General features: G+C 46.0%; 3 protein-coding genes across 5 annotated transcripts; 2 read left to right on the top strand and 1 right to left on the bottom strand.

The window, feature by feature from the left end:
- Positions 1 to 5,014: 5,014 nt before the first annotated feature.
- On the top strand, positions 5,015 to 12,141 carry LOC127344026 (katanin p80 WD40 repeat-containing subunit B1 homolog KTN80.2). Of its 3 annotated transcripts, none has more exons than XM_051370254.2 (17): positions 5,016 to 5,262; positions 6,086 to 6,216; positions 6,311 to 6,428; positions 6,697 to 7,026; positions 7,303 to 7,373; positions 7,786 to 7,860; positions 7,934 to 8,077; positions 8,145 to 8,310; positions 8,418 to 9,071; positions 9,161 to 9,217; positions 9,334 to 9,470; positions 9,936 to 10,061; positions 10,634 to 10,708; positions 10,791 to 10,903; positions 11,180 to 11,296; positions 11,583 to 11,651; positions 11,798 to 12,141. In XM_051370254.2, exons 1-17 carry the CDS (start codon positions 5,232 to 5,234, stop codon positions 11,865 to 11,867), a joined length of 2,484 nt encoding a protein of 827 aa, XP_051226214.1. In that variant the 5' UTR covers positions 5,016 to 5,231; the 3' UTR covers positions 11,868 to 12,141. The 3 variants fall into 3 exon arrangements, with proteins under 3 accessions (XP_071684577.1, XP_051226214.1, XP_051226213.1); XM_051370253.2 differs by having other exon boundaries at positions 5,017 to 5,262; positions 9,158 to 9,217; XM_071828476.1 differs by lacking the exons at positions 10,791 to 10,903; positions 11,180 to 11,296; positions 11,583 to 11,651; positions 11,798 to 12,141 and having other exon boundaries at positions 5,015 to 5,262; positions 9,158 to 9,217; positions 10,612 to 10,699.
- A 520-nt stretch (positions 12,142 to 12,661) lies between these two features.
- Positions 12,662 to 18,728, top strand: LOC127344028 (secretory carrier-associated membrane protein 2). Its single transcript, XM_051370256.2, has 12 exons — positions 12,662 to 12,923; positions 13,732 to 13,845; positions 14,049 to 14,111; positions 16,034 to 16,067; positions 16,331 to 16,453; positions 16,950 to 17,012; positions 17,101 to 17,194; positions 17,278 to 17,323; positions 17,405 to 17,472; positions 17,831 to 17,879; positions 18,175 to 18,240; positions 18,319 to 18,728. Exons 1-12 carry the CDS (start codon positions 12,867 to 12,869, stop codon positions 18,403 to 18,405), a joined length of 864 nt encoding a protein of 287 aa, XP_051226216.1. The 5' UTR covers positions 12,662 to 12,866; the 3' UTR covers positions 18,406 to 18,728.
- On the bottom strand, positions 18,729 to 22,391 carry LOC127344027 (BTB/POZ domain-containing protein At5g03250). Its single transcript, XM_051370255.2, has 4 exons — positions 22,047 to 22,391; positions 20,896 to 20,965; positions 19,524 to 20,828; positions 18,729 to 19,442 (listed from the first exon to the last, which is right to left on the bottom strand). The coding sequence occupies exons 1-4, from the start codon at positions 22,103 to 22,105 to the stop codon at positions 18,945 to 18,947; spliced, it is 1,932 nt and encodes a 643-aa protein (XP_051226215.1). The 5' UTR covers positions 22,106 to 22,391; the 3' UTR covers positions 18,729 to 18,944.
- Positions 22,392 to 23,607: the final 1,216 nt, after the last annotated feature.

The raw sequence follows: 23,607 nt of genomic DNA, 5'->3' as shown, positions 1-23,607 counted from the left end.
CAAGGATCAAAAATGGACTTTCTTCAAAGTCCAATAATTTCTTGAGACTTACTGTAACATTGAGAATGACAAGACCCACGATCAGTTTGTGATCTCATTAAACACCGTGCGCAGAGGGACGTCAGTCATAGTTTGGCACTTTTATTTAATTAATTTTATATTTATGTGTGATTTGAATCATTATTTGTGTTCTAAACCATTCGTTATTTGTTTAATTATTTGGATTTAAACTATTGTTGCAATTTGGATTATTGTTGTATTGTGTGGTGTCTAAACATATCAAATTTTAGCTTATTGTTGTCGTGTTTGTATTTTTATAAACCATCTCACACATGTATTGAAATATTGCATGCGAGATTTAACGTCTCGCGTGGAATCGCACATTATTTGTGACTCGCAAAATATATTTTCTGTGCCCTGCTTCTGCGACTTTGTGGGCTACGGGATGCGGATCTGCTGCTAGAGATGCTCTTAGAGCAAGTCTAACAGGACCTGTAAAATGCCCAAAATTATATAATAACCGTTGGAATACGGCTTTCGGCGCTTCCGCGGTGTTTATCAGGCCCCGTAAATCTCTCGACCGTATTAAATTTTTCCAGTTCCGCCCGGGGGTCCGCTCGGGAACCCGTAGGTGTGCGGGTTGGCAGCCGAAACTGACCGCGACCCTCACTTCTCGCGCGAAGGAGATTTCAGCCCGCCCAACTACCGCCCCCCGCGCCGCCGCCGCCCCGGTCTCCATGCCCCCGCCCTCTCCGGCCACTACGCGGCCGGATCTCGCCGCCATGGACCACTCGCAGGTCCCGCCGACCGCGGAAGGCGTACCGGAGGCGCGGATGGTGGTGGACGTCCCGTCACCATCGCGGGAGGCCAGCCGACCCCCGGAGAGGTCGGACATGGTGTCCGCCACCATGCCGGGGAAGAGGAAGCGGGCGGTCTATCAGCCCCAGGCGGAGGTCGGAGCTGCGCCGGCCGTTGCTATGATGGCGATGACTCCCGCGCCACCAAAGACGGGTCGCTCGAAGACCAAATCCACGGGGCCGAGGGGAAAGCCGCCGTCCAAGGCGAAGGCCGCGAACCGTGTCGGTCTCGCCCCCTCCCCCGCCGCCCAAGGCCGTCGTCCCTCCTACGTTCATTCCGCCGCCTCCGCCTCAAGCCGTCAACGACGCCCACAACGTGTTTGCTGATTCGTCTACAATAGAATTCTTAAGCGCCCTCAACGACTCCTCCGTGGACGTGGGTGTGGCTGATGGCATTCCTCCGTTCGATGAGGAGATTGGCGATGAAGAGTACGACGAGGAGATTGGCGATGAGGATGCTCGCACTCAAGGAAACCAAAGCGATGAAGGAGCTCTTGGCCGAGGAGAAGGAGATCATGATGATGCCAACCAAGGACATGGACGAGGACTAACTGGCATGGTGGAAGGAGACCAAGGAGGACATCATGACGAGGAAGAGGCTTTTGCGTCAAGGTCGCAGGGCAAGCGGTGGTGGTGCGTCTACTCCGGTGAGTGGTGGTGCTGGTGGTGGCGATGGCGTCCTCGACCACTCTGCCGGTGCCGATGATGATGCTTGACGGCGAGGTGTAACTTTTTGGTACCATCGTGGCAGAACTTTGCTAAGATCGCAACGATTTGATGTAAAAACTATGAACTATGCATCACATCGTATTCATGATCATGTTTGATATAAAAATCTGTCTAAAACCCTGCTTTTACGGGCCGAAAATGCGTCCCAAATATCAGACCCCGTATAAACCATTTACATGGCCCTTCACACGTCCGATACAGGTCGAGTGAATACGAGACCTGCTAGAGTACTTGCTCTTAAGCCGTGAGATTTTATATGCCAAAGTCGTTATAACCGGTGTAACCACAATGATTAACATCCGTGCTGATCGGCTGATCCCCCGGAACTCGTTCGTCCGCTCCGAGTCCGAGTCACCGGAGTCCGGCAAAGCATAGGTGTCGCCACATGCTGCTCCCTAGTGGAAGCCCTCGACGGACCACCGGCCCCCGGCCGCGCCGCCCATCTTCCCGGCACACGACACCCACCAGCACGGCATGTGCCAGCGAGCCACCCCTTCGCGTTTGATAATACAACTAGGCGCGACCGGCCACGTCGCAGACTAGCAGCTGACGCATGTCTCGGCTCCTCGGATTTTGTCAGCGTGCGGGAGGGTGATTCTGTCGGCCCCAACCCGAGCGACTGCTCACCAAACGAGCCCAAAACGTTTCTTTGTGCTTGTTCACGGGACCGGCAACCGGCAGGTAGCCCAAGGCTGAACCTATCGTGCAGAGTATCACTGTTGTGCACCTGCGTTGGCATGGACCCAGCTCATGCCAGCTCTGTGGTACTCTCTGGTATAGTAGGAGTGACACAATTACTGGTGCTGGCACGCACTTGCGTATCGACCGTACATTTAATTTACTCAACAGTGTGTTTGGTTGTATTTTGCCACAAAACGGTTATGTTTAGTTGTCAATGACCTGCTTTCCAAGAGATTTTATTCGAAAAATGACTGTTGATATATGGATAATCATCAACAACATCAAAAGTAATAAAACTTACAAATAGGCCTTTGGACCACCTAGCAACGACTAACATCACGGTAGCGGGCCGAAGGGGTGCCACCGTCCTCCATCGCCGGAGTTGGGCAAAGCTCGTCGAAATACACCTTGTTGTAGTAAACATACGAGAAGCCGCTGCTCTAATAATCCAAAGGACCACAATAGATCAGCAACTAGCGCTAGTGAAGAGAATCGTAGATCGGAAGAGTTAAACTTGTAACCGCACCGACAAACACGAAATCGGACTAGATCCCAAGATATTCGAGCATACACAACACCACGCACCCTCCACAAGTGCTAGGCGCATCACCGGAGTGAGGACATGGTGATGATGACCTTATTCTTCGTTCAGGATGTAGCTGCACACCATCTTACCATCTCGAAGAAGACACTGAAAAACAACCTAAAACAAAAGAACGAAAACCTCTCGCCAGCGAGGGGTCGTGATCCGCCACGCCTCCATGGTCCCAAGGACATCGGAGGTAGAGCAGACCGCCGATGTCACTAGCGAAGGGCTGGAACCATAGATGGGTTTTACTCGATCGCCGCCTCTCTAGTGTAGCTGTATGTACCCTCTTCAATGGATCTTTATTACTACTACTACCTTCTAAAAATTCATGTTTTATGAGTACACCACCTTAATTTTTTTTTTGATAATTCATCATCTTTATTAGCATGCCTCGCAGAAAGTTTCGCTCTTTCAAAAGCATCTCTAGCGAAACCCCTACCTCATACACGAGCCAGAAAGGCATTTGGAACTTGGCCTACATGTAGCTATTTATTTAAAAATATGCGAAAATGATGTTTCAAAGTTTAAGAAATTCTAAAAATGTACATACGAACATGAAAGTTGATGTTACGAAGATTCCATGTTGCAATAATAAGCATCCACTATTTCTTAGAACTATATGATGGAAGGCGCATAAAACGACAAGAGAGGGGTCATTTTTCATGGCTCTTACCATTGCCTTCCTTTTCTTTCTTCACCCCGACTATACCTTCTTTAAACTTGTTGCTTCCTGCACGCCTTCCACCGCTCGTGATATAATCTCGAGCACCTTCGATCAGTGCCCAATAGTTCATATTATATCATCATCCACCCTGGTAAGTAACATCGAGCTTAGTTATCTTATTGTTACATCTTGCAGCTCTTTTGTTTCATATAATTGGAGGGCAATTGCTACCGACAAGAAAATTGATGCCAAGATTTCATGTTTTATGTTAATGTTGAGCGCCCGCTGCTTGTTAGACCTATATAATGAGCAGGAGCGGATGCATGATAAACAAATAAGGGGGCCTGAATCAAAGAAAATGACTATGGGGGAGGGGTAAAGTACAAAAATACACGGCTAATTTACATTATGTAGTACTGAATAGCAGAGGCCTAGACAGAAATACATAATCTTAGAGGGGGGCCAAGGCCCCTGCTGGTCCCCTGTCTCCGCCACGGATGATGGAAGACCCATACGAGCACCCGAGCGTCGGTAACCTCTCCTATGAGTACTTGGATACGGTAATGGTCCTTGGGCTAACCGCTGGTCTGACCCATATGGCGACACCCAGAAGCTCCAAGCACACGCTACAAGTACATGGGAGGATGCAACGACGAAACCATACAGTTGGATCACATCAAAACGGTGGTCTTCTCTCCCTCCTCCGGCTCTACTCCTTGGATCCCCTTCTTACTGATTACTCTTGAATTCTTGTATCATGGTTGGTATCGATGAACTAATATCGAATCCTACTGCAACTACTGGAATTGGTACAAGTTGTTGATACCTAAGGGATTTTTTGTGCCTCTAACCATCTCCTTCTTTTCCATTCCCACCCCCGCCACATCCTCTTTGGATTTGGTGCTCCCGGCAACCCTTCCACCATCGATGCCCGCTCTTCCGCCACCCATGGTTGGCTACGACCTTGCGACGCCATCTTCTCCCAGCCTAGCACCCCGTCGAAGGAAATCATCACCGTGGTTGCTGACCGACCATCTTCTAATCATCCTCCTTTACCCCCACATATGCATCACACTTACGCGATACGCACGACAAATATTTTTGTAGACCAAAGTGATGATGTTAGTAGAGAGACTCCATGTAGGCGATAGCCCGAGGGTGAGGCGAGAGGTTGAAGACAACGCGCTGAGGTGGAGGCGCAAAAACATACCTTATATCTTTTTCTCCATGATACCTCTTATTTTACCATACACTCTCATCGAATTATCAGGTCACGACACAAAAGGTACAGGATATTACCCTCTTTCCATAGCAAGGCTGTGCACGAGAGGTTTTCTTGAGCAAGATTCGTATGAACTTTTGGGTCGCCCTCTTCTCTTCCCAACACTGAAGGAGAACCTTTCCTTTATCGCGCTTTGGTATGGTACAAAAAAGAAAAGAAACGAGACCAAAAAGCTAAAAGGGAAAACGACGACAGAAACTCCACTCTCCCACCCACCCACGCCGCTCCACACCTCTCGTTTTCACTGCTGATAGACGAGTAGAGAGAGGAGAAAGCCGAAGCGGCTCCCGTCTCGCTCGCCATCCACATACATCAACTCGGATCCCAAATTCCAGTCCCGCCCCCGCTCTACTCGTCGTCGTCGACGCCGCAGCCAGCGCGTCCTCGCGCCCGGGGGCGGGTGGCCCGGTGCGGGGGTCCGGCGGAGGGATGGACCCTGAGAAGCGCGGCTACAAGTTCCGTATCCTTTTTTTTTGTGTCGAGTGCCTTTTATCGGGTTTATACCCCTCTTCCTGATCCGATTTAGCTCTCGGGGGAAGAAGCAGCTGTTTCTTGAAGCAATCTGGGTAGGCATTTGCGGGAGAAGTGGAGGGCGAGTAGTATTTCCCCCCAGATTCTTGTATTCTGTTCTTGTTTCGCGGTTTGTTTGAAGCGACGGAGATCGATTCTCCGGAAAAGATTTACCACCTGTTTTCTCTGTCTTGGCAATATATTCGACCGAAGGCGACCATTTCTTGATGAAACCAAGCTAAACATTCAGGGTTCCGCAAAAAAAATCAGGGGTTGCAGCTTTCCCCCCTTTGCCCCAGTTTAGGTCAGCAATGCTAGATTATATCAAGCCCTCCGAGCAACTATAACTAAAGGGATCCCGTGACTGGTTGCGCCCCAGAAAAGAGGAAAAATAGGAGAAAAATAATCAAATGCTGATATGCCAATTCAGTTTCCCCCTCTAGTTTAACCAATTCTTCGTTGACTTAATCTGACAACCAACCATAGTCATGCGAACTTGCCACTAGTTGCGCTACAGGAAAAGGCAAGAATGTGTTGAAGGATGAGGTACTTGCCATAGCTGGCATAGACACAAAGGTTACAATGAGGTTGGACTCAAAGGAAGTTATTCTTCCATGCAATGTAGCCTGCAGGGAAAATTCCGTCTTCATTACTACTAATGAAAGGAACAGTAATCGTCCGAAATTCATATGGTTCCCTTTTTGTATCAAAGAGGTCCTGAAAATCTGTATTGCTCAAACTTGACTTCTCCTTAACTCGTAATCCGAAATTAGAGGAGTTCGTGGCGCACGATGCTGAAGTTAGGTCCTTGGCAATTGGCAAGAAGTCGAGCCGCGTTTTCATTACTGGCGGCAGCGACCGCAAGGTCAACCTATGGGCCATTGGCAACCAGACTCCGCTCCTGGTTTGTGCCCTTTGAAATTTTATAATGATACTACACTTCTCTTTGGCTTTTGACTAATGTTGAGATTTTCAATGGGTGTTTATTGTTTGCACAGAGTTTGTCTGGCCACACAAGCTCGGTTGAGGCTGTAGAGTTTGATACAGCAGAGGTGCTTGTGCTTGCTGGCTCATCAAACGGCTCCATCAAGCTCTGGGACTTAGAAGAAGCTAAAGGTGTGGTTGGTACTTAAATAAGGCCTCAGAAGAGGGTTATCTATTTTTTTTTCCTTATGTATTTGTTTCTTCATTGTTGAATAGTTCTAGAGCATGGCCATTACATAGTTTACATTATGTGATATCTCTGTGTTCACCCCAAAATTTTGATAGCAGCTGAGAGCATAGGCTATTTAATGTGTCAGTAGACAGTAAAATTCGTATTTACACTGAGAACTATGCTTTGCTGAAACTGGATGTCTGATTATTGTCTTCAATTGAAGTGCAGCTGTGCGGTCTCTTACTGGGCATAGATCGAGTTGCACTGCTGTTGAGTTCCATCCATTCGGCGAATTTTTTGCATCTGGTTCTTCCGATACAGATCTCAAGATCTGGGATATAAAGAAGAAAGGTTGCCTCCATACATATAATGGTCACAGGGGTGCAATTAAATCAATCCGGTTTACACCTGATGGGCGATGGATTGTCACCGGTGGAGAAGATAACGTTGTGAAGGTGTGGGATCTGACAGCTGGAAAGCTTCTACATGATTTCAAGTTCCACAGTGGACAAATACGATGTATCGATTTTCATCCTCAAGAATTTTTACTTGCAACAGGTACTGACTTATCCTTCCAAAACTTTGAAGCGTTGAAATTTGATATGAGAACATGTTTTTAGTTTGTAACATGAATCATCACGAATCATTTATTGTTTGGTATGATCTAAGAACAAAGTTGACTGTCTGAGGGACTCCATTTAATTGTCTACTAGTTGGAAACACCACATAATTTTTTAATAAGAAAAAATATGCATCCCTGTTGGACTTGCCTATAGTGAGTGAAGCTGTAGGAAGCTGGAGTATATTCTCAGTCAGTTCACTGCTATTTTCCAGGCTCAGCTGATCGAACTGTGAAGTTTTGGGATCTTGAAACTTTCGAATTGATAGGTTCTGCTGGACCTGAGGTACTTGCAAGTGCTTTTTTTATTCCATTTTAATTTTTGTGCATGTCTAACTTTCAATAAACCATAAGCTATGCCCCCTTAGTTACAGAATTACTCTGTATCCAGTATGCATGGTAACCAAGTAGAGTACATGGCCACTGCAGCTCACTTTTCGGCATCTATTTTCTTCTTTCAAATTAGCACGATAAGATTTCCTTAAAACAATTTTGAGGACAAGAAATTGTATTCTATTTGAAATACTTGAAATTCACATTTCTCTATGATTATTTATTTGAGTTATTTCCAGTGACGCTCTTTATCTATTTTGAACTTGCTTGTGTGCGTGTTTTCCTTCATGTGTTAAAACTTGCATGATGAGCACACACATCTTGCTGTTATGGTACCATCTCTTTACATGCATCTTTTCTTTCAGGATACCGGTGTACGTTCTATGGTCTTTCACCCAGATGGAAAAACCCTTTTCTGTGGGTTAGACCAAAGCTTAAAGGTAGGTATGATTTTCATCTGTTATATATTGATATTAATCACCTGGCACTTACTGACTGCATGGGCATTATCAGGTATTCTCTTGGGAACCAGTAAGGTGCCATGATGCTGTTGACATGGGGTGGAACAATTTAGCTGATCTTAGTATTTATGAAGGAAAACTGTTGGGATGCTCGTACCATGAACGCCGTGTTGGTGTTTGGGTTGCTGATATATCAGTGAGTGTCACTCTAAACATGCAGTATGTACTTTCTTGTATGTCCTAACTTTGATCTCTTAACCCAGCTCATTGGACCTTATGCTCTTGGTGTTTTGCCGAAAGCAAATTTCTTTGCTGAGCTTGCACATTCCATGGATGATAATCCTATGAAACCGAATGGTAGCACTACAAAGTCTATTCGTGCTGTAGCAACGCCACATCCAAAAAACTCATACAAAGTCAAAGAATCTGGTATGGCTTTAAACCATCAATATAGTTTCATTATGCATTGGAAGTGCTTACTTCGCCTAAGCACTCTATATCAACAGTAATAACATCTCTTCCTCTTATGATGGCAGCTGAAAGTGGAATTCGGGCCTTGCATTTAACTCCAGCAAGTACAGATAAAACAAAGAAAGATAAGAGCAGCACCATTCCTCGAAGATCTGATTCATCTGTCAAATCATCTACTCCAGTGCGACGTATGAAGCTGGCTGATAGTCCTTCCACCAATCCAAGAACAGCAGAACGCAATTTCGGACAGCGAGACATGCCATTACTATCTCGTGCAGGGGTAGCTAATAAATCTTCAGCCACTAAGAAATTTCACCCTGCAGAGTTGGCGGATGTAAAAGATATTTACACCACACAGTCTGTTTCCATGCCTGTTGCTGGTCCCAGAGACATTTTAGAGGACAAGTCAATTGGCAGCGTTAATAGAGGAATTGGAGGCAGAGCTGCAGTCCCAGATGATTTTTGCAGTCCAGTTCACTTAAGAAAACTTTTACCTAGTGGTGGTACTGTTGATAGTGTCAGCTCAGTAAGATCCATGCTCAGTGAGCCCGATGCTTGCTCAGAAGGTTTGTCTGGCTTGAAGTTCTCATTTGGACTAACTCCATATGACAAGAAACAAGAATTTGATGGTACAGATAAAGGAGCTGTTACACAAATAGCAGAAAAGATGGACAAAATTGTGTCATTGGAGCATCCCGTGCAGTCAAATAGTGATACGTGTATAGCTCTTTTATCCTTTGTTCTTAAGCATTCATGCCCTGCAGTTTTTCCCATTTAGGTGATTAACATTACAATTATTTTGCAGCAGCATTTGAATCACCATGCTCAACAACAGAAACAGCCAGGGTCAAATATGTTAGAGGAGGTATGTGTCTATGTTAACTGATGTTATCAAGGGCACAGTCTTGCATCCACCCTCAAACTTGAAATCTACTTGTCCTAAAGATAGTTTTCTAATGATATTATTAACTCCTTTTGCAGTCGCTGTGCCATTAGGAAAAACCAAGTCCATTGTTGATAGATTTGAAAAGAGAGAGAGCTCTAGCATTGATTGTTCACCACCAACTGGCTCTCGCGGTGATCGTACAGTGAGAGTTGACAGCCCTCCCACCAGTTCAGTACGTACTCATGTTTTTTTTTTAATGTGGTTAACTTCACGTTTTTTATGAATTCTCAGTATAATGGTATTAAGACATTTGTAATGTCAAGAACTCCTTACCTAGTTACCATATCGGTCCTCAAAAACGAAGCTAAAAAGAATATTCTCCAAATCTGCTCTTGAAAAATATGTCCACTTTCCAAGGCTGCTTAAATCATTGCTGCTATCCTGGATTATTTAGTTCTCAATGAATAATTTCATCCATACTTTGTTTTTACATGTTTGATAATGTAGAATTCTGAATCCTGAGTCCCTACTAGTTATTTGGAGATAGATGTATGGGGGCAGTAATGATTTAATTTATTTTCAGAAACTTGTATACAGCAAACAAATATGACTACCCATGTTATTACTTGTGCTCTCTAGTGTTTACCGTTGATTTGGCTGTTCAATTTATTTGGTTTCTGGTGATTGTTATTAACAGACAGAACCAAGTCAGACATATGAAAGAGACTTGTCAACAGTGGATGAGGTTATCAATCCAATTGATCTGGTGCGGAACCATGACGAATTCATAAATGTTCTAAAATCTCGGTTGACAAAGCTAGAGGTGATCCTTCTGTTCTTTACTTGCTGGCTTTGTTTCTTACCGACTCAGGGAGCTTACACCCAACAATGGGATGCATGATCTCCTCCTCTAGTTTATGTGGTAATGCAACATTTGGGTGGCTAACCTTTATTTTACACCTTACTACATGTGAACAAGTCTTTTAATATTCCTTAAGAACTTTAGCTTTATTTCCTTGGGACTAGAGAAACAACTGATATTTTATTCCTAGGACCAACAAATGTGAAACATGTCTTGAGTCTTTACTAAGAAATCGAAATACACACTTTACGCTCTAGAGAAATTCACACCATTAGGTGAATTCCTAGTACTGGAGATATAGGAATTGGCTTAATTTTCTCTCAGCTCTTAGAAAGCTTTACATTAAGATGTGCTTATATTTATTCATGTTGATATTTATCAATGACATTTGGTAAATGCAGTCTGTTGTCCTTCACTTCTTCTAGGCCTGTGTATGGAAAGTACATGTTCTTTTGAACTAATGTTGATTAGCTCTGAGACCAAAATTGCTATTTGTGATTGATTATTGTAGTGTTAACTCCTAATGTGTTCAGATGATGCGGCATGTGTTTAACCAAAATGGTATCAAAGGAGCAATTGCTGCAGTGGCGAAGTTGCCTGATATTGCGGTAAGTTTTTCTTGAGATGTATGATGGCTGTACATCATGTTATTCACATTATATTTTTGCTACTAATGGTTGGTCTGTTCAGGTTCAAGCTGATGTTGTTGGTACCCTCAAGGGAAAGATTGGTCTTTTCAATCTAGATGTCTTCTCAAGCTTTCTTCCTGTTCTTGTTGGGTTACTAAACAGCAAGACTGAAAGGTAATATATTGGACGTATAATTTCATTGTATGCTGGCTCTTAGTGGACTGTGGTATATAGGAAATAACAACATAGATGCAGATGCACCCATGGATGCCCATGATGATGCCAATGCATTGAACTACTTGTATATCTTATTGCAAGTCTTTACCATTACATGTTTTTCAGCGCCATATAATTATCCTGCAATATGCGATGAATGGACCATGCACATATTGGCATGCTAAAGTAGAAAAAAATGATTAGCTATTTACTAACTTTGCCTCAAATTTTCAGGCATGCTTTTGTTTCCTTGGAAATATTATTGGATCTTATAAAGATTTTTGGGCCAGTTATCCATTCAACACTGTCAGCTAGTTCAACTGTTGGAGTAGATATTCAAGCCGAACAGAGGTATGGTCACTAACTTTACTCTGGGAAGGGAGCTGGGTGTTGTTAAAACCAGATGCTGCAAAGACTTGCGTGTGTTGCATTCAAACACTGGGTGTTGGATCTTATAAAGATTTTTGGGCCAGTTATCCATTCAATTACAAGGAACTCTGAAGGTGGCAAGTTGGCCCCAAACTTACATGCTGGCAAAACATTTGTCCTAAAGCAAACAGCATATTACGCCAGCTGTGGCCTAGATAATGTTCTAACGATAAACATGGTAGTGACCAATTTCTCTGACCTCGTGCAGGTTGCAGCGTTGCACCAGGTGTTTTAACCATTTGCAAAAAGTTCTGCAAGCGCTACAACCGTTGATGATGTAATCCCTTCCCTTCCTCATCACACTACCATTTGTTTTCCTTGCATGTTTTTTTTTTCACCACTGCAAGTAGAGAACAATGTGCCACCGTCAGCAACAACCATATCTGATGCTCATGAATTTATTTTCTTGTTCTGTTGGCACAGGCGGGGTGGTCAATCGGCGCAACTTGCTCAGGAGCTAAACATGTCCTTGCAAAACCTGGTGGTCTTCTGAAATTAGCTGCAAGTTCGTCCATACCGTCAGAGTAGATACCATTCTTTTGGCACAAAAGCACACCGCGGGTTACTTAGCTCTGTTGTTGTCATCGTAGCTCCGCAAGTGAGCCCTTGTAATTGTCTGTTGGCCTGCCTTGGAGGATCCGGCAACTGTTGTACATGTGAGCTCGGCTGTTCATCAGTCTGTAATTAACCCCCATTTTACTGCATGGACAGCCCCGGGACGACCGGACGAGGGAGTGGAAATGAATGAGAAAAACGTTGGCTAGTTAGTATTGTGTCTGGTCTTCAGTTTCTGTGGTGTTCCTTCATTTCCACTGTTAGCCGTGTGGCTGAATTCTCTGTGAGCTGAAGAAGACAAACATGTTTCCTCCAGAGTTTGGTATGGTACGGTCAGGATGTTTTGACCCAGCCTTGGTTTAACGTGCCCCAGCTGGTTGTCAAGGACTGCTCATTTGAATATTTCCTTGGCTGCTAAGAAAACAACCTTCTGCAGCCTATGACCAGTTGGCTGGTTGTTTTTCTTGGTGTTTATTTAATCTTTTTCATTTTGTCCTTTTTGATGCTCCAGCTATTCTTTTCAAAAATGTTTGGAATGCTCTATCTAACGCTCCGTTCAGTTCTTGAATGCTAATGTCAGGACAGATCTGTCTTCCACGCTGAGCTTCCATTTTCTTAACTTACCTTAAAACGAGATTTAGGCCTGGGCCCACCTGTCGGCCACGAGACCAGCACGCGCAAGAGAAGGGCAGTCAGATTTGCGCAGCAGGTGCAAGTACAAAAAGAAGTATCCACATTCCAAACCCACCGAGTCACGGAAATAACACCGACTGAAAAGCGCCGGTCCAAGAGAAAGCAGTTGGTCTTCTCGCCGGACACCGCCGCGTTGGACTAGACTTCTGCCCCCTTCCCCTCGCCGGAGACCGCGCCGCGGCCATAGCAGCACGGCCGTCTCTGCCCCGGTCTCTGGAGGAGGAGGTGGAGTAGGAAGGAGGCCATGGCGGGGAGATACGACCGCAACCCCTTCGACGAGGACGACGTCAACCCCTTCGCGGTGAGTTGCCTAGTTTATTTTTTTAGCTGGCTCGCGGTACCCCGCACAGCACCTCCAGCCGAGCTGCGGTTCGTCTAGTCTTCTGTGAGCTTGTTCCCTGGTCTGCTGGGATGGGGAATTTGTCCGGATCGCCGTTGGAGTTCGGGAGTGGTCGGTTTCTGGCTGCGGCGCCTCTTTCGCTCCCCTGCCGTGCTGGACGCGCTTGGATGGATCTGGTCGAGTTGCTGGTGCTAGGGTTAGAGGTGGATTCGATGGATGGGTGCGTTTGCCTGCGTGTCCCGTCTGTGTTGGTTGATCTCGAGGAAGAGGGGTGACGATTGCTGGTTTGGTCTATATCTGTTTTGGGGTTTTCGAGGGAGAAATGATGCTTAGATAAAAAAATTGGCGCCTAGTTTGGGATAACTTTGAAATTGTGGTCTAGTTAAAACTACGCTGTTCAGTAGATGTGTAAAACTTTCTGAAGTAGTAGGTGATTTGCCCTTCCAGTTATTTGCAGCATACGACAGAATGGAACACCTCGCTCCTTTTCGGTCTGCATCCTTGATAACAGAAGGGGATAAAAAATTGTCTTAGTACTAGTAGCATTTAGTTTGACCACTGGTAGTCACAGTTTGGCGGGTGCGCATGTGTCTATGGATCTGCTGCTGCTGACCGTGTTACATTTAAGACACGAAACATTTTATATACTCCCACTTTGGATCGTTCTGCGTGCCAACAATCATGGACAAGGATTTCTGAGTTATGCATAGGCTTCTAATTGGTTGTTTTTTCTTTAATTATTGTTTTCCAAATGTGTCATGTTCCACAGGGAGGAAGCGTACCACCGGCTTCTAATTCCCGGATGCCACCTCTTCCTCATGAGCCTGCTGGATTCTATAATGACCGTGGTGCTACCGTGGACATACCTCTTGATTCATCGAAGGTACATGTGTTTCCATTGGCCTTGTTAATTTTGTACTTACCAAGATGTGCTTTATCCAATGAATTGAAAATGCAATTGACCACCAGTGATGACGGTGGTACCTTTATTTGTGATGCTACTGATTTTGAAATTGATTTCAGATTTTTTTTTCATTCCTTGTCGTTGATTTCTTATGCCGTACATATGCATATGTTGTACTGTAGGATTTAAAGCAAAAGGAGAAAGAACTGCAGTCAAAGGAGGCTGGGCTTAATAAAAGGGAAAGGGTATGCGTCTATCTTATATTTAATTTGAGTTATTGTTTTGTTCAAACCATGGCCTTATGATTCAGAAGTTAGTTCTAGTGCATTAAACTGTTAATTTTCCCTCTGCTAAAAGTTTAATCTTAGGGTCTCCTGGATGATATTTATTGAAGCTCCCAGATGTTGTCCAAAGATGTTTATATGGCCTTTGCTTGTCCAGAGTTCTTGAAGTAGTAACCATGATGTAGTATAGAAGCTGGTGAGCTATAGTTGGCATGGATTTGCCTTAGTCAGACACCCAGTAGGCAGTAGCCTGCACCACTCTAAGCATTGATCAAATGGCAGTGCATCTTTAATTCGAAATAATGAGCAAGTGTGGGATCCCTTTGCAGACACTATGAGGCGAAGGATGATAGTGCCTGTAGAAACTGGCTATTGTTAGCAGAAATTTTCATCTAGCCATCTCTTCATTAAATTCAGACAATCAGATGATAAAATTCTCAACATGAATGTACAATTTGCTGAATAAAAAGTTACTCCCTCCGGTTCATATTAATTGACTCTAATATAGATGTATCTAGACATATTTTAGTTCTCCCTCGGCCGGCGCGGTTGGGATGGGCGGCGGCGACCAGCGCTGCGGCCTCCCTCCTCCCGTCGGCTCTCCGCAGCACTCCGACAGGGGCTGGTGGTGGGCGGCGGCCAGGCTATGGCCTGCGCCAATTTCCCCCCGCCTCTCGCCGGTGAGTGGAAGCGATCTCGGGCTTCACCCGCGACACGAGGTCGCCCGGGGCAGCAGCCTTGGGTAAGACGGTGGAGGTGGCCCTCTTCTTCGCCGGAGAGGGTTGGCCTGCGGTTGGTGGTGGTGGATCTATCGATCTATCACCGCATTCCGGCGGCGAGATGGAGATGCTTGGAAGCCGGCGACGGAGTCGCCGGTGGAGGGTTGGAGTGGCCAGCCCGGGATGGTCGCCGACGTGGGGGTCCGACCTGAATAAAGGCGGTGGTCCTAGGGTCTCTCTTGCGTGAAGAGGAAGACCTACCGGAGGCCTGGACTCGTGATCTAGCCGGAGTGTTGAGTTCCGGAAGGCTCCGCCGGCGAATGTAACAGTGCTTTTTGCCTGGAGTTTGCTGGATCGGTGGTATTCGGTCGTGCGCACCCATGCTTTTATTCCGACCGATTGGTTCTGGAGGGAGCGGCGCGAAGCTCTTTTTCTGTGTTGACATCAAGTGACTATGGATCCATGATGAAAGTCGGAAGAAGAGAAGTTCATGAAGGCCGGAGGGGAGGACTAGCTAAGGGAGGTTCAAGTCTCCGTGTTGTTGAGGGACTTGCTTGGTGTTCCGGGCTTCACAGCAGCGGTATGAAAGTGGGGGCGACAACACAGGTGAAGTTCAGAGTCCTACCTTTCAGGGTGAAAACCCAAGGTCTGGCCTTAACTGGTTGTGCCTGGCAATGACCTTGTTGGAGGCATTGTTTTGAGAGCGGGGACTATCTTCAGGGTGAAAACCTAAGATCGTTGATCGGGCGACGATGGTGTTCGTGCAATGTTCCCTTATTGGAGGCGTCGTTTTTGGAGATTCTGTATTTCAGGTGTTGTCTTGGCGGTGGATGTATTGCTGTTGTTAGGCCCGAGATACTGTAGTGGGACTTTTGTTTCTTAGTTTTCTTTTCTTCTTTTTGGCTGTGTGCATCCGTAGTGCCATTAGGGTGGTGCGTTGTTGCAGAGGCTGGGTGTAATTGGTATCGTTTTGATATTAATATATTCCCTTTATCGAAAAAAATTAATATGAATCGGAGGGAGTAGCACAGTTTTTACTCAGTCAGTAAAATCTCGCGTCGACAATGTCTCACACTATTGAAACAGCCTAGATGTGCTCACAAGCATTTTCTCGTATTTCCGTCTTCAAATGATCTTCCTGATTTGAAATTCTCCTGAAAACAGGAATTGAAAAGAAGGGAAGAAGCTGCAGCTAGAGGTATAGTTCTTTCTATGAGTAGATGTGGTCAATTGTTCTATATTTGTAGCAATGGTTGGAAAGAGGTGGCAGAGAAGATGTTGGCCCAACAGATAAACAAGGAAATTTATCCGGAAACTTGTGGCATTCAACTTGAATTTTTGGCCTTGAATGATTTAGAAAGGCCATTTCAGCTAATTTGGTGCTTGTGCTGTTGCTGTTTCAGTTCAATTTTTCATTACCCATGCATTTCAACGTCATACTATCTTACTTTTCATTTGCAGCTGGTATTGTCATTGATAACAAAAACTGGCCACCATTTATGCCCATCATTCATCATGACATTTCAAATGACATACCAATCCACCTACAACGGATGCAGTACCTTGCATTTTGTTCACTGTTGGGTAAGTATTGGTTCTTGCTTTGATCCCCCCTCTCCCTCTTGTAGTAACATAAAGAGTAAAATACCTGGCTAAAACATCATTTTGTAGATCTTTACTTTACTTCAAGTATACCAAACACTATTCTTACTGAGGACGTCACATTCACATGCTGTCCAAGTGATGAACTTACTTTCCCTGACTATTGTGATTGCCACATTATCTCCCAGAGTGTGAATCTGACATTGTCTTCTCAGAAGTGATATGAGAAAATAGAATGATATTTCAAGACGATTTTGGTTTCAACAAACTTCTTGTATCTTAGCAATTTGTACTTCCAGGAAGATGACTAATTTATAACCAATACTTTGTTGACAAAGTATAGTTCTTAGTGATTTAAACCTGATTACTTCTTACTCTTCTCTGAGGTTGGGCTTGAAGCCTTGAACTTCTCACCGTTAGTAATCATTTAGTGGTGATGCCAGATGATTTAATTTTTGCAAACTTTGATGCCATTCAGGATTGACGCTATGTCTGTTTTGGAACATCATTGCTACTACAGCAGCATGGATTAAAGGGGGAGGTATGGCTTTGTAATACATTTTATTGTCTACATCTTGTTGATTACCTGCTATGCTCACTTAAAACAAATCCTCCTGTTTATTCGATAGGCGTGATCATCTGGTTGCTGGCCATTATCTACTTCATCTCTGGTGTCCCTGGGGCATATGTGTTATGGTATCGGCCGCTGTATAATGCCATGAGGTTGTGCATATGCATCTTGTTTGTTGTTTATATAAATAGTGTCTTATGTTTTGTGCCTTATACCACTGAGATGCATGTTACAGGACTGAAAGTGCTTTGAAGTTTGGATGGTTTTTTCTGTTGTACTTGGTAATAACCTTACCATCTGATATTGCTCGTCTAGACATATTGCTGATATTCCATTCATTGCTAATGATCTACTCCTTTCAGATCCATATAGTATTCTGCGTCTGGTCAGCTGTTTCTCCCCCATTTCCTTTCAAAGGAAAATCTTTTGCGTAAGTGTTATATATTCACTAAAACTCCTTCAGCTTGTGTCATGCATAAATGGGTTAGTTATTTGAGGCTAAGAAGCAAAGCTGGGATGCACCGAGTATGCCCGAAATTAATTTTGAGAGTGTAGTTATTCTTCACTAGCTGTAGCATACTCTACATTTAATGATCAAAGGTACTGCTACCAGATCCATGGTGGGCTGTTTTGTTCATTTCCATGATTGTTATCTGGTGATCCTATTTCTTCAGGATACCTGGACTGATTCTGTTGTTGCTCTAGACTGTTTGTTAAATCAGCTCCTATCTTCAACTCGTTAAAAATTATCTAACCTTTAATTGTCTGTCTTTTTTCTCGTTTTACAGTGGGTTTTTGCCGGCAATTGATATCATAGGCAGCAATGTTATTGTGGGGGTAAGTATTCACCTTCTTAACTTACGATTGGTCTAAGTTGAGTTAGTTTGGCAAGGTTTTCCTTACGTGTTCACAAGATACCCTGCAAAGTGTTGAGATGTCAGGATCGTTATCTAGCAGAACCCAATATTTGCATTTTAAACAGATCTGTAGCATCCATGTTAGAAGCTCTTGATGTCATGCTTTTCTGGATGCTTGATGAATCATCTTTCATGAATCAGCCTTAGCTATGCAATTTGAGTATCTCGTATTGTTAATTAGTCGCTTACACTGCCATCATACATTCTTTCGGCAGATATTTTACTTTGTTGGATTTGGACTGTTCTGTCTTGAATCACTGCTCAGCATTGTTGTCATCCAGGTATGTTTATGCCTTAACCTTTTGTCGTACCTTCTGTTGAAGAGATTGTCATTCTGAACGTGGTCATTTAAAATGCAGCAAGTATACATGTACTTCCGTGGAAGTGGAAAAGCAGCAGAGATGAGACAAGAGGCAACACGTGGTGCTATGCGATCAGCATTTTGAGTGGTTAATGGAAGAGGACTGGATGTGCCAATCGGTGACGGCGTCTTGTACATCCCCTATACATATCTCTGCGTCCTGGAGAATACCTGTAGCTAAGGATCTTCTTGCCTCCTGTAATATATATGCAGTGCTTATTCTTGCCTAGGTCCAGATGTGCTTATAGGTAGCTTAATGTTTTGGGGGTACACTTGCCTACCTGTTTATGTAGTGTGACTTGCTTATCTGTTATGTACTCCTGACAACTTCCAATATCACAATTCTGACAAGCTTTGATTGTTCTTTTTTGCGATAAAAGTATTGTTAATGTATGTGAAGTTGCTGCAGGATCCTTCTAACACTACTTCATATGCAAAGTTGAAAACCTTATTGGATTACACAATATATATCTAGTCCATTGTAGCCAAGAAAGATGAAAGCCTAAGATGAAATTGAGAATGAAAGAACTATACCACTTCAAAATAAATGGAAGAACTACCGCTTAAAACAAATGAAACGGGAGTACAAAAATCTAAAGCTGAGATTTCATACTTTTGGCGCCTCTATTTGCCGCTCATGGCAGGCTGCGCTTGCTGCACCTTTGCCCCAAAGCCGCACTTCCTGGTGAGGAGGCTCCACGACCTCCTGGGCTTCCCGATCCGCCGGATCTCCTGCTTCATGCTCATGCACTCCTTCTCCAGCTCCGACACCCTCGCCTTCACGTCGGTCATGCCTTCGCTACCCTTCCCCTCAGGCGTGACCACGACGGCTTCGTCCTGGCTGCTGTCCGCCGCATTGCTGCCCTTGGGGACGATGGCGCCGGCGTTGTTGCCCGGGAGGTGCGGGTGCGCGCCGTCGGTGGCCCCGTTGTCGGAGACGAAGAACCAGCCGGCGATGGAGGTACGGAGGCGGAGCTGCTCGAAGAAGAGCACCTGCACCACCACCCGCAGCGGCAGGCGCTCGTTCTGCGCCGCGTGCGTGCACGCCTCCAGCGACAGCTTCTGGCAGTTCATCAGCCGGCACAACTGCTCCCGCTCCGACTCCGACAGCCACGGGTGCGACTGCAAGGCAGCATTCAAATGTTACGGTAATTCGTTCTTCGCCAACGGAAAAGAGAGAGTGAGATGATAATGGTATCGCACCTTGAGGTATATGTCCATGGCGCGATAGATGCCGTCGTCGACGGGCCGCGCGTAGTCGGGCACGACGGCTGCGAGCGCCTGGAACTTGGGCAGCTTGAGGTTGGCGTCCGGCGCCACCTCCGCGAGGTATCCGTCCATGAGCTTGGCCACCATGGCGATCGGCGACACGGCGGGCGGCGTGGCCGCGGCCTGCATGGGCGCCCCCAGCCCCAGCTGGCTCCCCTGATCCTCCGCCACCAGCGCAGCCGGCGACGTGTACCCGGTGCCCAGCCCGCCGTCCATAGACGACATGAAGTAGTCCAGTATCCTCTGCACGCAGTCGATGTCGTAGAGCGTCTCCACGGTGTAGCCGAGGTTGGGCACCAGCAGGTCCTCCAGGCACGCGTCCTCCAGCTGCGCCCCGATGCGCCGCTCCAGGTTCTCCCTGCACAGCGGGCTGGCGTGCAGCAGCATCGCGGTGCGGAGCAGGCCGAGCAGGAACCTGGTGGACGCCACGCCCTTCTTCGCCGGCAGCAGCGCCACGATCTCCTCCAGGAAGTACCTCTGGTCGCCCTCCGACGCGCCGCCGCCCCCGGAGGCGCGCGGGGTCACGCTGCGGCTCCCGGCGTTGCTGGTGGCGTTGCTGAAGCTGGCGGTGCGCTTGAGGCCCGGGAGGAGCCGGCCCGCGTAGAACATGATGGCGCCCGCAATGCTCTCGGCGCGCATGCTCTTGGCCTCCATCGCCTGCACCAGGCGCTTGAACATGGGCAGGCTGAGGAACGACACGTCCTCGTACCACCAGTCCGCCGCCGCCGACCCCGCGCGCGGCGTGTCGCCCGTGCCGATGCCGTTCCAGAGCGCGTCGCGGTCGAGGCTGGCGCTCTTGTGCGGCGCGGCGCCGTGGTGGGCGGACCAGGCGGCGGCGTCGGAGGCGCAGGCCTTGGAGGCGAGCGCGGTGATGCAGCGGGAGACGATGTGGAGGTCCTCGGCGGCCTGGAGTACGGCCTCGCAGGTCTCCAGCGCCTTGATGCAGTCCTTCCAGTTGGCGAGCACGTCGGCGAGGAACGACTCCGCCTGCGCGATCAGGTTGCCCTCCGCGTAGTCGTCCGTCATGCCCAGGTACTCGGCGGCGCACCGGAGGGACACCACGTTCAGCGCGTTGAGCTCGAGCTTGACGTCGTAGCAGAAGCGAGCCGCCAGCTCGAACGCCTTGGCGCCGCCCGGGATGTCGTCCAGCTGCAGCGTGCACATGCCGCCGTCGTCCGGCGATGGATGGTACTCGCTGATCAGACGCTGCAGCACGCCGCTCCGGCTCAGCAGCGGGAACTGCAGTGCGACAAACATCAGCTTGGAAGCGATACTGCAACGGTGATTTAGGGGGCTGCTAGCTTACCTTGTGGAGGTAAAAGGACATCTCTCCTACTTCGACGACCACATCGCTGTCAAGTTCCGTCATGCTTCTCCTGGGAAAAAAAATATCCAGACTATACGTGTTAAAACTTTGGAAATACTACTGTATCAGATGTGCACGCGTACGTGCTGATCTGTTTGAACGTACGAATGTGTCACAGTGTCTTCCATCGATCAAGCAAACCGGCAAACAAGACAGAAAATGGCAAATAATAGAAGTGCAAAGAAAAATGTGGCAATTTGTTGTTTTGGGATCAGTTTTTTTTTTTTTTTTTTTTTTGAGAATAAAAGATGATCCCAAAACGACAGTTACAGTAGAGGTGATCTTGTTTTTAATTGTTCAAACCGATCAACAAGTTATGCCGTTTTTTTTGGTCTGACACACTGCATCAGTTTCATGGGAGCTTTTGAATTGCTTTTCCGTACACCTGCAGATGGTCTATGAATGACATTTTTTAATACTCCCTCAGTTCTAAATTAGATGTCGTGGATTTTATCTGTAATTAGATGCATCTACGCACTAAAACACGTTTATAAAGCATATGCATCTAGATAAATCTACAACAAATAATTCGGGATAGAGAAAGTACTAGACAACATGTACTGTCCGCATGATAAATTAAATCTAGCCTTCGAGATGCATTTCTATCGATGCCCACAATCTTCACTTAAGGATTATTTTGGTAACAGACTAACATGAATAAAAAAAGCAGAAGGAAGAACAGATGGATCTAGTAGAACAAGAAAAACAATTATAAGAAATTACAAGAATAGTTGTTTGGACAGATATCATGAAAATTTGGATGCGTCATTGCTATGTTCCTGTAAATTCCTACAATCCAAGGGCACTGAATCTTCGGACTAAATCATGGATTTAAGGACAAGTGACTGAAAACATCTCCTTCATTTCTGGCAAAATAAATATCCATGGTGATGTAGAAGTGAAAAAGGGAAATGAAATCAATTTGTCCTGAAGATCTAAATGTACTTGCACTTGAACCGTGTATGTGAGTGGTTGTTTTAAATATAAAGCGGGCCAAAAGGCTACTTCGAGAAAGATCCAAATGTACAAAAGGACATTGCCGACGAACCAACACACATTCAGAATTGAAACTGGGAATGGAGATGATTAACCATGTGAGGCCTTCGAGGACGAATATATCCGGCTTGGAACCCAGCTTCATGGTCACCATCTTCTCCTCCCAGAATTACTCCAGCCGAGGTCGATCCAGTAGAGACTGAACCCTGCTGAGTCCGGGCGAGGGGTCTCTGTTTCCTTGATGGATCTGAGGGTATTTTTTTGGAGGAAACGGAAGCCGAGGGAAGGAGGCGGGCATGGATTTATCAAGAGAGGGGAGATGGCGGTTACTGTCCTTGCGCATGCGGGAGTTCGTCGCTGAGGTGGCGCGCGCGCAGGCGAAGGTGCGTGAACGACGAGAGATGCGTGGAGGAAAGAATTCAAAGGGTGGCCCTGGTCCAAAGGGCCGAGGGATCAGCGGGACCCGGTAAATGCTTCTTCCACCAAGTTTGCAAACTTTGCATGGAGAAATAAATACATCTTCCTGGCTCCTACTACTACGTACCCATCTTCTAATTCTGAAATCGGGCCCACCTGTCAGTGAAAACCTCACCATCGTGTCGTACTTTCGTTGATCTAATTTGAAGAAATAAGGTACTACTTAATCTCCGTTCCATAAACACGTCGAAAGTTTGTCTAAATTCACGACAACTGAGTATACCTAGTTAGCATACCCACGACAAGAAGCATGGTTAAATTATTGAAGAAAATGTAAAAAAAATTATTAAGATGAGGGCACGGCTAGGAAAATGCAAAGTTGTCGTGGTTTGGGGTCAGCTCCCCCCACCGGCGTTCGACAAATTAACCCCCTAATTATCAAAAGGCTAAAAATACAAGAAAAACAAATCATAGTTCAAATCGGTCCACTATTAAAATCCAAGATTCAAGTTCAAATTCACCGACCACGCCGGTTATCAAAACGCCACCATGTCCGACTCATCATATTACAAAACGGGGGATATGGGGTAGAGATCAAATGGAGGAGGCCGGCGGGTCGTCGATGACATGGTGCTGGCTTCTTACTTGCCGAAGGTGGAAGCACTATCGTCGATAGCTGCTGCATGACTGGTGTTGGAAGCTCTGCCGCAAAGTTGCCATCATCTCCTTCATGTACGAGCTTGCGTATGTTGGATTGATGGTAGATCCTTGACCAATAGGTTTCCCACGCCCGTTGGACACGTGTGTTTGGGTCGAGGCTCATAGCCTTCCATGCGTCGGTGAGGCAAATATCCTCGAGTGTACTCCATCGAATGTCTCGGATACCCATCTTCTTGGCCTTGACCATGGCACCCATGTCAACATCCACTCCGATCCATCATCAGCACCCCCTCCTCTCCTTAGTTGGCATCGATGTCCTCATCCGATGGAGCACCCTGACGAATAGCACCCAAAATGCTGGCGCCTTCTACCTACGAAAAAAACCATTAATTTTTTAGTAGACACTGCCGACCTAATTAAACTAATCTACCAAAGGTCATCCATTTTTTTTGCAATGTAATGTAAATGCATCATATTTCAGTATACTACGCCAGCCAAATGAACCTAATCTAGCATACCCTGGCCAAATGAACCTAATCTAGCACAAGCCGGCCATTTTGCACATAATTTAATGCAAAA

The sequence above is a fragment of the Lolium perenne genome, chromosome 3 (genome assembly GCF_019359855.2).
Source record: "Lolium perenne isolate Kyuss_39 chromosome 3, Kyuss_2.0, whole genome shotgun sequence".
Lineage (NCBI taxonomy): Eukaryota > Viridiplantae > Streptophyta > Magnoliopsida > Poales > Poaceae > Lolium > Lolium perenne.
This window is presented reverse-complemented; position numbering and strand designations above follow the sequence as displayed.